This window comes from Oncorhynchus keta, unplaced genomic scaffold, assembly GCF_023373465.1.
Source record: "Oncorhynchus keta strain PuntledgeMale-10-30-2019 unplaced genomic scaffold, Oket_V2 Un_scaffold_2010_pilon_pilon, whole genome shotgun sequence".
In the NCBI taxonomy this organism is placed as follows: Eukaryota; Metazoa; Chordata; class Actinopteri; order Salmoniformes; family Salmonidae; genus Oncorhynchus; species Oncorhynchus keta.
In genome coordinates, this window is record NW_026290854.1 from 215,828 (window position 1) to 230,000 (window position 14,173).

General features: G+C 48.5%; 1 protein-coding gene across 1 annotated transcript in view; it reads left to right on the forward strand.

Annotated features, from left to right (window-relative positions):
- Window positions 1-2,270: 2,270 nt before the first annotated feature.
- LOC127928018 (proto-oncogene vav-like) overlaps window positions 2,271-14,173 on the forward strand; it is an 84,245-nt gene continuing 72,342 nt past the window's right edge. Inside the window, 5 exon segments of the mRNA XM_052514924.1 lie at window positions 2,271-2,596; window positions 2,655-2,718; window positions 2,755-2,790; window positions 2,827-3,085; window positions 7,322-7,545. Coding sequence (XP_052370884.1) covers window positions 7,342-7,545 — 204 coding nt within the window. The 5' untranslated portion in view covers window positions 2,271-2,596; window positions 2,655-2,718; window positions 2,755-2,790; window positions 2,827-3,085; window positions 7,322-7,341.

The following is a 14,173-nucleotide window of genomic DNA, read 5'->3' on the forward strand; positions in this document are numbered from 1 at the left end:
AGGAGGGAGGGAGGGAGAGGGAAAATGAGGAGGGAGGGAGGAGGGAGAGAGGAGGGAAGAAAGGGAGGAAGGGATTGAGGAGGGAGGGAGGGACAGAAGAAAATATGAGGGAGGGTGAAAACGAGAAGAGATTGAGGGAGGGAGGGGGGAGACAGAGTGAAAAAGGGAGGGAGGGTGGAGAAGGGAGGGAGGGAGGAGGGAGGGAGAGTGAAAGGGAGGGAAGGAGGGAGGGAGGGTTTGGCAAATTACTCTGTGTGGAGTTTTGCCTTCAGTGTGAAAATGAGAGGGAGGGAGGGAGGGAGGGAAGGGAGGGAGGGGGAGGGGAGGGAGGGAGGAGAGGGAGGGAGGGAGGGAGGGAGGGAGGAGGGACATGAAAAAAAGGAGGGAATCAGGAGGACAGTTAAGTGCCTTCGGTGAAACGAGAAGAGATTGAGGGAAAGACAGAGTTTGAAAAATATGAGTGGAGGGTTCAGTTGACACAGAGATCTTGAGGGAGGGAGGGTAGAGACAGAGTTAAAAAGTTATGAGGGTTAGGTCAAAAAGAAGAGTTTGATGGTTAAGGGAGGTTAACACAGACAGAGTGAAAACAGGGAGGGAAGGAGGGGGAGGAAAACAGGGAGGGAGGGAGGGAGGAGGAGAGTTCTGGAGTTAATCAGTAACTACTAGTTAGGAAGTAGAGTTCTGATGAGTTAATCAGTACATTAACTACTAGTTAGGATAAGTAGAGGAGGATGAGTTAATCAGTAATGATCAACTACTTGTTAGGATAAGTAGTGTTCTGATGTGTTGTCAGTGCGTTTTGCCTTCTAGTTAGGATAAGTAGAGTTTCAGGTGAGTTAATCAGTACATTAACTAGTTCTACTGATAGTGGTACATTAACTACTAGTTAGGATAAGTAGCACCAGTTCCCTAGTTTAAGTAGTGTTTCTGTGTCTACATTAACTACTAGTCAATAAGTAGTTTCTTGAGTTTCCTCGCATGAACTCAAAACCCATTGGAGGAGGAGATCCAAGGGGAGGAACCTCAGAGCTTCTGCACCAATGAGTTAATCAGTACATTAACTACTAGTTAGGAGGACATGAGGAATCAGTTAGGAAATACTATTTTGCCTAGTTAGGATAAGTAGAGTTTGAGTTAATGTACATTAACTACTAGTTAGGATAAAGTGTTCTGATGAGTTAATCAGTACAGTAACTACTAGTTAGGATAGAGTCGAGTGTTCTGATGAGTTAATCAGTTAACACATTAACTACTAGTTAGGATAAGTAGAGTTCTGATGAGTTAATCAGTTAACACATTAACTACTAGTTAGGATAAGTAGAGTTCTGATGAGTTAATCAGTTAACACATTAACTACTAGTTAGGATAAGTAGAGTTCTGATGAGTTAATCAGTTAGTACATTAACTACTAGTTAGGATAAGTAGTGTTCTGATGAGTTAATCAGTACATTAACTACTAGTTAGGATAAGTAGTGTTCTGATGAGTTAATCAGTACATGAACTACTAGTTAGGATAAGTAGTGTTCTGATGAGTTAATCAGTACATGAACTACTAGTTAGGATAAGTAGTGTTCTGATGAGTTAATCAGTACATGAACTACTAGTTAGGATAAGTAGTGTTCTGATGAGTTAATCAGTACATGAACTACTAGTTAGGATAAGTAGTGTTCTGATGAGTTAATCAGTACATTAACTACTAGTTGGGATAAGTAGAGTTTCAGATAAGTTCATCAGTATATGAAGTATTGGAGTGGATTCTACTCTCACTGGTGTTCTAGAACCATGTGCATTTTCACGTTGCAAACTTCAACAGTGAGATTATTTTCACCCTGTTTCTGTCACACTGCAGCGCCTCTCTGAATGTGTGCTTTGTAGATAATGTTGTGGTTGGTTTTGTGATCTCACACGTTCACATACTGAGTGTACTGCGCCTGTGTGTGTCTCTCTGTATGTGTGTGTCTCTCTGTGTGTGTGTGTGCGTGTGTCTCTCTCTGTGTGTGTGTGTGTGTGTGTGTGTGTGTGTGTGTGTGTGTGTGTGTGTGTGTGTGTGTGTGTGTGTGTGTGTGTGTGTGTGTGTGTGTGTGTGTGTGTGTGTGTGTGTGTGTGTGTGTGTGTGTGTGTGTGTGTGCGCGTGTAAGTAACAGAGGAAAGGGGAAGTGGTACAGTTAAAACAGTCCTCCTCCATCTGCAGCTCTGCAGAACGCAACACCCACCTCGCTACAACGACCGCAGGGGGAGAGAACGGACAAACTAACGACGAGAGACAATGACAAGACGACAGGAGAGGTGAACACAGACTGAGACAACAAGACGACAGGAGAGGTGAACACAGACAGAGACAACAAGACGACAGGAGAGGTGAACACAGACTGAGACAACAAGACGACAGGAGAGGTGAACACAGACAGAGACAACAAGACGACAGGAGAGGTGAACACAGACAGAGACAACAAGACGACAGGAGAGGTGAACACAGACTGAGACAACAAGACGACAGGAGAGGTGAACACAGACTGAGACAACAAGACGACAGGAGAGGTGAACACAGACTGAGACAACAAGACGACAGGAGAGGTGAACACAGACAGAGACAACAAGACGACAGGAGAGGTGAACACAGACTGAGACAACAAGACGACAGGAGAGGTGAACACAGACAGAGACAACAAGACGACAGGAGAGGTGAACACAGACAGAGACAACAAGACGACAGGAGAGGTGAACACAGACTGAGACAACAAGACGACAGGAGAGGTGAACACAGACAGAGACAACAAGACGACAGGAGAGGTGAACACAGACTGAGACAACAAGACGACAGGAGAGGTGAACACAGACAGAGACAACAAGACGACAGGAGAGGTGAACACAGACAGAGACAACAAGGAGAAAGGAGAACAAGACAGAGACAACAAGGAGAAAGGAGAACAAGACAGAGACAACAAGGAGAAAGGAGAACAAGACAGAGACAACAAGGAGAAAGGAGAACAAGACAGAGACAACAAGGAGAAAGGAGAACAAGACAGAGACAACAAGGAGAAAGGAGAACAAGACAGAGACAACAAGGAGAAAGGAGAACAAGAAGGCAAGAAATACATTTGTTGTTGTTAGATAAGTGAGAATCTACCTGTATTCCTCACATGCTTGGTAAACTAACAGGTGTAGACTAACAGGGAAATGCTTACTGACGGCTGATTGGCCCTTCCCTTCCGTACCCAACAACGCAGAGAGAAGGAAAAAGGGGTTTTGTGTTGCGTAAAGGTGGTGGAATGTTTGGAGCCGTGTCATGAGTCTGTAGTTAGTTCCCTATATATACACACATGGGTTATTAACGGTCTGAGGACGCGCTTTCACAGGCAAGCAGGTCTAGAAACAGGTCTAGAAACAGGTCTAGAAACAGGTCTAGAAACAGGTCTAGAAACAGGTCTAGAAACAGGTCTAGAAACAGGTCTAGAAACAGGTCTAGAAACAGGTCAGGGAAGCCAAGCAGATCTAGAATCAGTTCTAGAAACAGGTCTAGAAACAGATCTAGAAACAGGTCAGGGAAGCCAAGCAGGTCTAGAAACAGGTCTAGAAACAGATCTAGAATCAGGTCTAGAAACAGGTCAGGGAAGCCAATTATATATAACAGCAGGTATAGAAACAGGTCTAGTGTGGTCATGTTCCTGTTGTGTCCAGGGGGTCGTGTTACGGTTGAGATGGAGCTGTGGCTGATAGTGTCTAGGTGGTCGTGTTGCGGTTGAGATGGAGCTGTGGCTGATAGTGTCCAGGTGGTCGTGTTGCGGTTGAGATGGAGCTGTGGCTGATAGTGTCCAGGTGGTCGTGTTGCGGTTGAGATGGAGCTGTGGCTGATAGTGTCCAGGTGGTCGTGTTGCGGTTGAGATGGAGCTGTGGCTGATAGTGTCCAGGTGGTCGTGTTATGGTTGAGATGGAGCTGTGGCTGATAGTGTCCAGGTGGTCGTGTTACGGTTGAGATGGAGCTGTGGCTGATAGTGTCCAGGTGGTCGTGTTGTGGTTGAGATGGAGCTGTGGCTGATAGTGTCCAGGTGGTCGTGTTGCGGTTGAGATGGAGCTGTGGCTGATAGTGTCCAGGTGGTCGTGTTACAGTTGAGATGGAGCTGTGGCTGATAGTGTCCAGGTGGTCGTGTTGTGGTTGAGATGGAGCTGTGGCTGATAGTGTCCAGGTGGTCGTGTTATGGTTGAGATGGAGCTGTGGTTAGTGATAGTGTCCAGGTGGTCGTGTTATGGTTGAGATGGAGCTGTGGCTGATAGTGTCCAGGTGGTCATGTTGCGGTTGAGATGGAGCTGTGGCTCATAGTGTCCAGGTGGTCGTGTTGTGGTTGAGATGGAGCTGTGGCGTCACTGTGTGGTTCAAATCAAATCAAATTTTATTTGTCACGTGCACCGAATACAACAGGTGTGGTAGACCTTACAGTGAAATGCTGAATACAACAGGTGTAGTAGACCTTACAGTGAAATGCTGAATACAACAGGTGTAGTAGACCTTACAGTGAAATGCTGAATACAACAGGTGTAGTAGACCTTACAGTGAAATGCTGAATACAACAGGTGTAGTAGACCTTACAGTGAAATGCTGAATACAACAGGTGTAGTAGACCTTACAGTGAAATGCTGAATACAACAGGTGTAGTAGACCTTACAGTGAAATGCTGAATACAACAGGTGTAGTAGACCTTACAGTGAAATGCTGAATACAACAGGTGTGGTAGACCTTACAGTGAAATGCTGAATACAACAGGTGTAGTAGACCTTACAGTGAAATGCTGAATACAACAGGTGTAGAGACATTACAGTGAAATGCTGAATACAACAGGTGTAGTAGACCTTACAGTGAAATGCTGAATACAACAGGTGTAGAGACATTACAGTGAAATGCTGAATACAACAGGTGTATTAGACCTCACAGTGAAATGCTGAATACAACAGGTGTAGTAGACCTTACAGTGAAATGCTGAATACAACAGGTGTATTAGACCTCACAGTGAAATGCTGAATACAACAGGTGTAGTAGACCTTACAGTGAAATGCTGAATACAACAAGTGTAGACCTTACAGTGAAATGCTGAATACAACAGGTGTAGTAGACCTCACAGTGAAATGCTGAATACAACAGGTGTAGTAGACCTTACAGTAAAATGCTGAATACAACAGGTGTAGTAGACCTTACAGTGAAATGCTGAATACAACAGGTGTAGTAGACCTTACAGTGAAATGCTGAATACAACAGGTGTATTAGACCTTACAGTGAAATGCTGAATACAACAGGTGTAGTAGACCTTACAGTGAAATGCTGAATACAACAGTAGTAGACCTTACAGTGAAATGCTGAATACAACAGGTGTAGTAGACCTTACAGTGAAATGCTGAATACAACAGGTGTATTAGATACAGTAAAATGCTGAATACAACAGGTGTAGTAGACCTTACAGTGAAATGCTGAATACAACAGGTGTAGTAGACCTATACAGTGAAATGCTGAATACAACAGGTGTATTAGACCTTACAGTGAAATGCTGAATACAACAGGTGTAGTAGACCTTACAGTGAAATGCTGAATACAACAAGTGTAGAGACATTACAGTGAAATGCTGAATACAACAGGTGTATTAGACTATTACAGTGAAATGCTGAATACAACAGGTGTAGTAGACTATTACAGTAGAAATGCTATATACAACAGGTGTATTAGACTATATACAGTGAAATGCTGAATACAACAGGTGTAGTAGAGGCTATATACAGTGAAATGCTAATACAACAGGTGTAGTAGAGGCTATATACAGTAGAAATGCTATATACAACAGGTGTATTAGGGCTATATACAGTGAAATAGCAAGAGCTATAAAAGGCTATTACAGTAGAAGGCTATATACAGTAGGTAAAGCTATATAAACAAAAGCTATAACAGACAGGCTATATACAGTAGAGAGGCTATATACAGTAGAGAGGCTATATACAGTAGGGAGGCTATAACAGTAGCGAGGCTATAACAGTAGCGAGGCTATAAAAGTAGCGAGGCTATAACAGTAGCGAGGCTATAACAGTAGCGAGGCTATAACAGTAGCGAGGCTATATACAGTAGAGAGGCTATATACAGTAGAGAGGCTATAAATGTAGCGAGGCTATAAAAGTAGCGAGGCTATAACAGTAGCGAGGCTATAAAAGTAGCGAGGCTATAAAAGTAGCGAGGCTATAACAGTAGCGAGGCTATAACAGTAGCGAGGCTATAACAGTAGAGGCTATATAAGGTAGAGAGGCTATATACAGTAGAGAGGCTATATACAGTAGAGAGGCTATATACAGTAGAGAGGCTATATACAGTAGGGAGGCTATAACAGTAGCGAGGCTATAACAGTAGCGAGGCTATAAAAGTAGCGAGGCTATAACAGTAGCGAGGCTATAACAGTAGCGAGGCTATAACAGTAGAGGTTATATACAGTAGAGAGGCTATATACAGTATAGAGGCTATATACAGTAGAGAGGCTATAACAGTAGCGAGGCTATAACAGTAGCGAGGCTATAACAGTAGCGAGGCTATAACAGTAGCGAGGCTATAACAGTAGCGAGGCTATAACAGTAGCGAGGCTATAACAGTAGCGAGGCTATAACAGTAGCGAGGCTATAACAGTAGCGAGGCTATAACAGTAGCGAGGCTATAACAGTAGCGAGGTTATAACAGTAGCGAGGCTATAACAGTAGCGAGGCTATAACAGTAGCGAGGCTATAACAGTAGCGAGGTTATAACAGTAGCGAGGCTATAACAGTAGCGAGGTTATAACAGTAGCGAGGCTATAACAGTATAGAGGCTATAACAGTAGCGAGGCTATAACAGTAGCGAGGCTATAACAGTAGCGAGGTTATAACAGTAGCGAGGCTATAACAGTAGCGAGGCTTAAAACAGTAGCGAGGTAATAACAGTAGAGAGGCTATAACAGTAGCGAGGCTATATACAGTAGCGAGGCTATAACAGTATAGAGGCTATATACAGACACCAGTTAGTCAGGCTGACTGAGGTAGTATGTACATGTAGATGTGGTTAAAGTGACTGTGAATATATGATGAACAGAGGTAGCAGTAGCGTAAAAGAGGGGTTGGTGGGTGGTGGGACACAATGCAGCCCGGTTAGCCAATGAGCGGGAGCACTGGTTGGTCGGGCCAATTGAGGTAGTATGTTCATGAGTGTATAATTATAGTGACTATGCATATATGATGAACAGAGAGTAGCAGTAGCGTAAAGAGTAAAGAGTAGATCCGTGTTTATGGTTGTCTTACGGCCATGTTGTGTTCCTGTCGTGTCCAGGTGGTCGTGTTACGGTGGAGATGGAGCTGTGGCGTCACTGTGCCGTGTGGCTGATAGAGTGCAGGGTGCTCCCTGAGAGTCACAGGGTAACGTGGGACAGTGCTCAGGTGTGTGAGTTAGCCCAGGCTCTGAGGGATGGAGTCCTGCTCTGTCAGCTGCTGAACAACTTACTACCCCACGCCATCAACCTCCGAGAGATTAACCTCCGACCCCAGATGTCCCAGGTAACACACACGTATACGTACACACGCACGCACGCACGCACGCACACACACAACTCACGCACACACACACACACACACACACACACACACACACACACACACACACACACACACACACACACACACACACACACACACACACACACACACACACACACACACACACACACACACACACACACAAACAGACACTTATACACATTTACACACACCCAAATGTCAGGTAGGACTGGTAGGACTAACGTCATCAGGCTGGTAGGACTAACATCAGCAGGCTGGTAGGACTAACATCAGCAGGCTGGTAGGACTAACGTCAGCAGGCTGGTAGGACTAACGTCATCAGGCTGGTAGGACTAACATCAGCAGGCTGGTAAGACTAACGTCATCAGGCTGGTAGGACTAACATCAGCAGGCTGGTAGGACTAACATCAGCAGGCTGGTAGGACTAACGTCATCAGGCTGGTAGGACTAACATCAGCAGGCTGGTAGGACTAACATCAGCAGGTTGGTAGGACTAACATCAGCAGGCTGGTAGGACTGGTAGGACTAACGTCCTCAGGCTGGTAGGACTAACATCATCAGGCTGGTAGGACTAACATCATCAGGCTGGTATGACTAACATCAGCAGGCTGGTAGGACAAACATCAGCAGGCAGGTAGGACTGGTAGGACTAACGTCCTCAGGCTGGTAGGACTAACGTCATCAGGCTGGTAGGATTAACATCAGCAGGCTGGTAGGACTAACGTCAGCAGGCTGGTAGGACTAACATCAGCAGGCTGGTAGGACTAACGTCATCAGGCTGGTAGGACTAACATCAGCAGGCTGGTAGGACAAACATCATCAGGCTGGTAGGACTAACATCATCAGGCTGGTAGGACTAACATCAGCAGGCTGGTAGGACAGACATCAGCAGGCAGGTAGGACTGGTAGGACTAACGTCCTCAGGCTGGTAGGACTAACGTCATCAGGCTGGTAGGATTAACATCAGCAGGCTGGTAGGACTAACGTCAGCAGGCTGGTAGGACTAACATCAGCAGGCTGGTAGGACTAACGTCATCAGGCTGGTAGGACTAACGTCAGCAGGCTGGTAGGACTAACGTCAGCAGGCTGGTAGGACTAACATCAGCAGGCTGGTAGGACTAACATCAGCAGGCTGGTAGGACTAACGTCATCAGCATGGTAGGACTAACGTCAGCAGGCTGGTAGGACTAACATCAGCAGGCTGGTAGGACTAACATCAGCAGGCTGGTAGGACTAACGTCATCAGATAGTAGGGCTAACGTCATCAGGCTGGTAGGACTAACATCATCAGGCTGGTAGGACTAACGTCAGCAGGCTGGTAGGACTAACATCAGCAGGCTGGTAGGACTAACATCAGCAGGCTGGTAGGACTGACGTCAGCAGGCTGGTAGGACTAACATCATCAGGCTGGTAGGACTAACATCAGCAGGCTGGTAGGACTAACGTCATCAGGCTTGTTGGCTACCAACAAGATGTATGCTACTACTAACACAGTTTCCTGCTTCATATGTTACCTATGGCCGAGTTTATGCTACCTCCCCTTTAAGATACATGCTACTACTAACACAGTTTCCTGCTTCATATGTTACCTATGGCCGAGTTTATGCTACCTCCCCTTTAAGATGTATGCTACTAGGAAGACGTTTTCCTGCTTCATATGTTACCTATGGCCGAGTTTATGCTACCTCCCCTTTAAGATGTCTGCTACTACTAACCCAGTTTCCTGCTTCATAGGTTACCTATAGCCAAGTTTATGCTACCTCCCCTTTAAGATGTATGCTACTAGCAAGACGGTTTCCGGCCTCATTTCACCAGTTTAAAATGACCAGACATTGAAATATAGAATATTATTTATTGAGGAAATGGAATAAATGTGAGAATGAGGATTCAGGAGGGGAATGAGAATAGACCAGATGAAGTAGAGGAGGAATTCAGGAGGGGAATGAGAATAGACCAGATGAAGTAGAGGAGGAATTCAGGAGGGGAATGAGAATAGACCAGATGAAGTAGAGGACAGCAGATGAAGTAGAGGACAGCAGATGAAGTAGAGGACAGCAGATGATGCAGAGGACAGCAGATGATGCAGAGGACAGCAGATGAAGTAGAGGACAGCAGATGAAGTAGAGGACAGCAGATGAAGTAGAGGACAGTAGAGGACAGCAGATGAAGTAGAGGACAGCAGATGATGCAGAGGACAGCAGAGGACAGTAGAGGAAAGCAGATGAAGTAGAGGACAGCAGATGAAGTAGAGGACAGCAGATGAAGTAGAGGACAGCAGATGAAGTAGAGGACAGCAGAGGACAGCAGATGAAGTAGAGGACAGCAGATGAAGTAGAGGACAGCAGATGAAGTAGAGGACAGCAGATGAAGTAGAGGACAGCAGATGATGCAGAGGACAGCAGATGAAGTAGAGGACAGTAGAGGACAGCAGATGAAGTAGAGGACAGCAGATGATGCAGAGGACAGCGGATGATGCAGAGGACAGCAGATGAAGTAGAGGACAGCAGAGGACAGCAGATGAAGTAGAGGACAGTAGAGGACAGCAGATGAAGTAGAGGACAGCATATGATGCAGAGGACAGCAGATGATGCAGAGGACAGCAGATGAAGTAGAGGACAGTAGAGGACAGCAGATGAAGGATCCAGGGGGTGGACTTGAAAGTTTGTCTTGGAGTCTCTGGCAGACTGTCAGGCCGTGGTAATCAGGCTGCTGTGGTGATGGTGAGGCTGGGCAGTTGAGGACTGATCCAGGAGAGGTTCTCAGCCAGTAAGATCAGGGGCTGAACCGCTGCAGGAGCAGGTGGCAGGTAACTGGATGAGCTGGCTGGGATGTGGGAGTTCATGGCTGGGATGTGGGAGTTCATGGCTGGGATGTGGGAGTTGATGGCTGGGATGTGGGAGTTCATGGCTGGGATGTGAGAGTTCATGGCTGGGATGTGGGAGTTCATGGCTGGGATGTGGGAGTTCATGGCTGGGATGTGGGAGTTCATGGCTGGGATGTGGGAGTTCATGGTTGGGATGTGGGAGTTCATGGCTGGGATGTGGGAGTTCATGGTTGGGATGTGGGAGTTCATGGTTGGGATGTGGGAGTTCATGGTTGGGATATGAGAGTTCATGGCTGCCCACCTCAGGTCCCTCTCTCTGCCCACAGCCAAGAGGCCAGAGCAGGCCACCAGACAGGCCACCAGAGGAGAGCCACCAGACAGGCCACCAGACAGGCCACCAGACAGGCCACCAGACAGGCCACCAGACAGGCCACCAGAGCAGAGCCACCAGAGCAGAGCCACCAGACAGGCCACCAGAGCAGAGCCACCAGACAGGCCACCAGAGGCCACCAGACAGGCCACCAGACAGGCCACCAGACAGGCCACCAGACAGGCCACCAGACAGGCCACCAGACAGGCCACCAGAGCAGAGCCACCAGACAGGCCACCAGACAGGCCACCAGAGCAGAGCCACCAGACAGGCCACCAGACAGGCCACCAGAGCAGAGCCACCAGAGCCACCAGACAGGCCACCAGACAGGCCACCAGAGCAGAGCCACCAGACAGGACACCAGAGCAGAGCCACCAGAGCAGAGCCACCAGACAGGCCACCAGAGCAGAGCCACCAGAAAATCAGTTGCACCGCCAGCGGAGTCAGAATGTGAGGTAGCAGGCAGAGGAAGCAGCATGCTGAGAGAGAGGCCGTCGCTGGCAAATGCTCGGTGAGGCACTGCCGGAGCAGCGGTCAGGGTCCACAGCAGTAGTCAGGGTCCACAGTCAGGGTCCACAGCAGTAGTCAGGGTCCACAGTCAGGGTCCACAGCAGTAGTCAGGGTCCACAGTCAGGGTCCACAGTAGTAGTCAGGGTCCACAGCAGTAGTCAGGGTCCACAGTCAGGGTCCACAGTAGTAGTCAGGGTCCACAGTAGTAGTCAGGGTCCACAGTAGTAGTCAGGGTCCACAGTAGTAGTCAGGGTCCACAGCAGTAGTCAGGGTCCACAGCAGTAGTCAGGGTCCACAGTCAGGGTCCACAGTCAGGGTCCACAGTCAGGGTCCACAGCAGTAGTCAGGGTCCACAGTCAGGGTCCACAGCAGTAGTCAGGGTCCACAGTAGTAGTCAGGGTCCACAGTAGTAGTCAGGGTCCACAGCAGTAGTCAGGGTCCACAGCATAGTCAGGGTCCACAGTCAGGGTCCACAGTAGTAGTCAGGGTCCACAGCAGTAGTCAGGGTCCACAGTAGTAGTCAGGGTCCACAGTAGTAGTCAGGGTCCACAGTCAGGGTCCACAGCAGTAGTCAGGGTCCACAGTAGTACATTTACATTACATTTAAGTCATTTAGCAGACGCTCTTATCCAGAGCGACTTACAAATTGGTGCATTCACCTTATGACATCCAGTGGAACAGCCACTTTACAATAGTGCATCTAAATCTTTTAAGGGGGGGGGTGAGAAGGATTACTTTATCCTATCCTAGGTATTCCTTAAAGAGGTGGGGTTTCAGGTGTCTCCGGAAGGTGGTGATTGACTCCGCTGTCCTGGCGTCGTGAGGGAGTGTGTTCCACCATTGGGGAGCCAGAGCAGCGAACAGTTTTGACTGGGCTGAGCGGGAACTGTACTTCCTCAGTGGTAGGGAGGCGAGCAGGCCAGAGGTGGATGAACGCAGTGCCCTTGTTTGAGCCTGGAGCCTCAGAGCCTGGAGGTACTGAGGTGCCGTTCCCCTCACAACTCCGTAGGCAAGCACCATGGTCTTGTAGCGGATGCGAGCTTCAACTGGAAGCCAGTGGAGAGAGCGGAGGAGCGGGGTGACGTGAGTGAACTAGGGAAGGTTGAACACCATACGGGCTGCGGCGTTCTGGATGAGTTGTAGGGGTTTAATGGCACAGGCAGGGAGCCCAGCCAACAGCGAGTTGCAGTAATCCAGAAGGGAGATGACAAGTGCCTGGATTAGGACCTGCGCCGCTTCCTGTGTGAGGCAGGGTCGTACTCTGCGGATGTTGTAGAGCATGAACCTACAGGAACGGGCCACCGCCTTGATGTTAGTTGAGAACGACAGGGTGTTGTCCAGGATCACGCCAAGGTTCTTAGCGCTCTGGGAGGAGGACACAATGGAGTTGTCAACCGTGATGGCGAGATCATGGAACGGGCAGTCCTTCCCCGGGAGGAAGAGCAGCTCCGTCTTGCCGAGGTTCAGCTTGAGGTGGTGATCCGTCATCCACACTGATATGTCTGCCAGACATGCAGAGATGCGATTCGCCACCTGGTCATCAGAAGGGGGAAAGGAGAAGATTAATTGTGTGTCGTCTGCATAGCAATGATAGGAGAGACCATGTGAGGTTATGACAGAGCCAAGTGACTTGGTGTATAGCGAGAATAGGAGAGGGCCTAGAACAGAGCCCTGGGGGACACCAGTGGTGAGAGCGCGTGGTGAGGAGACAGATTCTCGCCACGCCACCTGGTAGGAGCGACCTGTCAGGTAGGACGCAATCCAAGCGTGGGCCGCGCCGGAGATGCCCAACTCGGAGAGGGTGGAGAGGAGGATCTGATGGTTCACAGTATCGAAGGCAGCCGATAGGTCTAGAAGGATGAGAGCAGAGGAGAGAGAGTTAGCTTTAGCAGTGCGGAGCGCCTCCGTGATACAGAGAAGAGCAGTCTCAGTTGAATGACTAGTCTTGAAACCTGACTGATTTGGATCAAGAAGGTCATTCTGAGAGAGATAGCGGGAGAGCTGGCCAAGGACGGCACGTTCAAGAGTTTTGGAGAGAAAAGAAAGAAGGGATACTGGTCTGTAGTTGTTGACATCGGAGGGATCGAGTGTAGGTTTTTTCAGAAGGGGTGCAACTCTCGCTCTCTTGAAGACGGAAGGGACGTAGCCAGCGGTCAGGGATGAGTTGATGAGCAAGGTGAGGTAAGGGAGAAGGTCTCCGGAAATGGTCTGGAGAAGAGAGGAGGGGATAGGGTCGAGCGGGCAGGTTGTTGGGCGGCCGGCCGTCACAAGACGCGAGATTTCATCTGGAGAGAGAGGGGAGAAAGAGGTCAGAGCACAGGGTAGGGCAGTGTGAGCAGAACCAGCGGTGTCGTTTGACTTAGCAAACGAGGATCGGATGTCGTCGACCTTCTTTTCAAAATGGTTGACGAAGTCATCTGCAGAGAGGGAGGAGGGGGGGGAGGGGGAGGAGGATTCAGGAGGGAGGAGAAGGTGGCAAAGAGCTTCCTAGGGTTAGAGGCAGATGCTTGGAATTTAGAGTGGTAGAAAGTGGCTTTAGCAGCAGAGACAGAGGAGGAAAATGTAGAGAGGAGGGAGCGAAAGGATGCCAGGTCCGCAGTAGTAGTCAGGGTCCACAGCAGTAGTCAGGGTCCACAGTAGTAGTCAGGGTCCACAGCAGTAGTCAGGGTCCACAGTAGTAGTCAGGGTCCACAGTAGTAGTCAGGGTCCACAGTAGTAGTCAGGGTCCACAGCAGTAGTTAGGGTCCACAGCAGTAGTCAGGGTCCACAGCAGTAGTCAGGGTCCACAGCAGTAGTCAGGGTCCACAGCAGTAGTCAGGGTCCACAGTAGTAGTCAGGGTCCACAGTAGTAGTCAGGGTCCACAGTAGTAGTCAGGGTCCACAGTAGTAGTCAGGGTCCACAG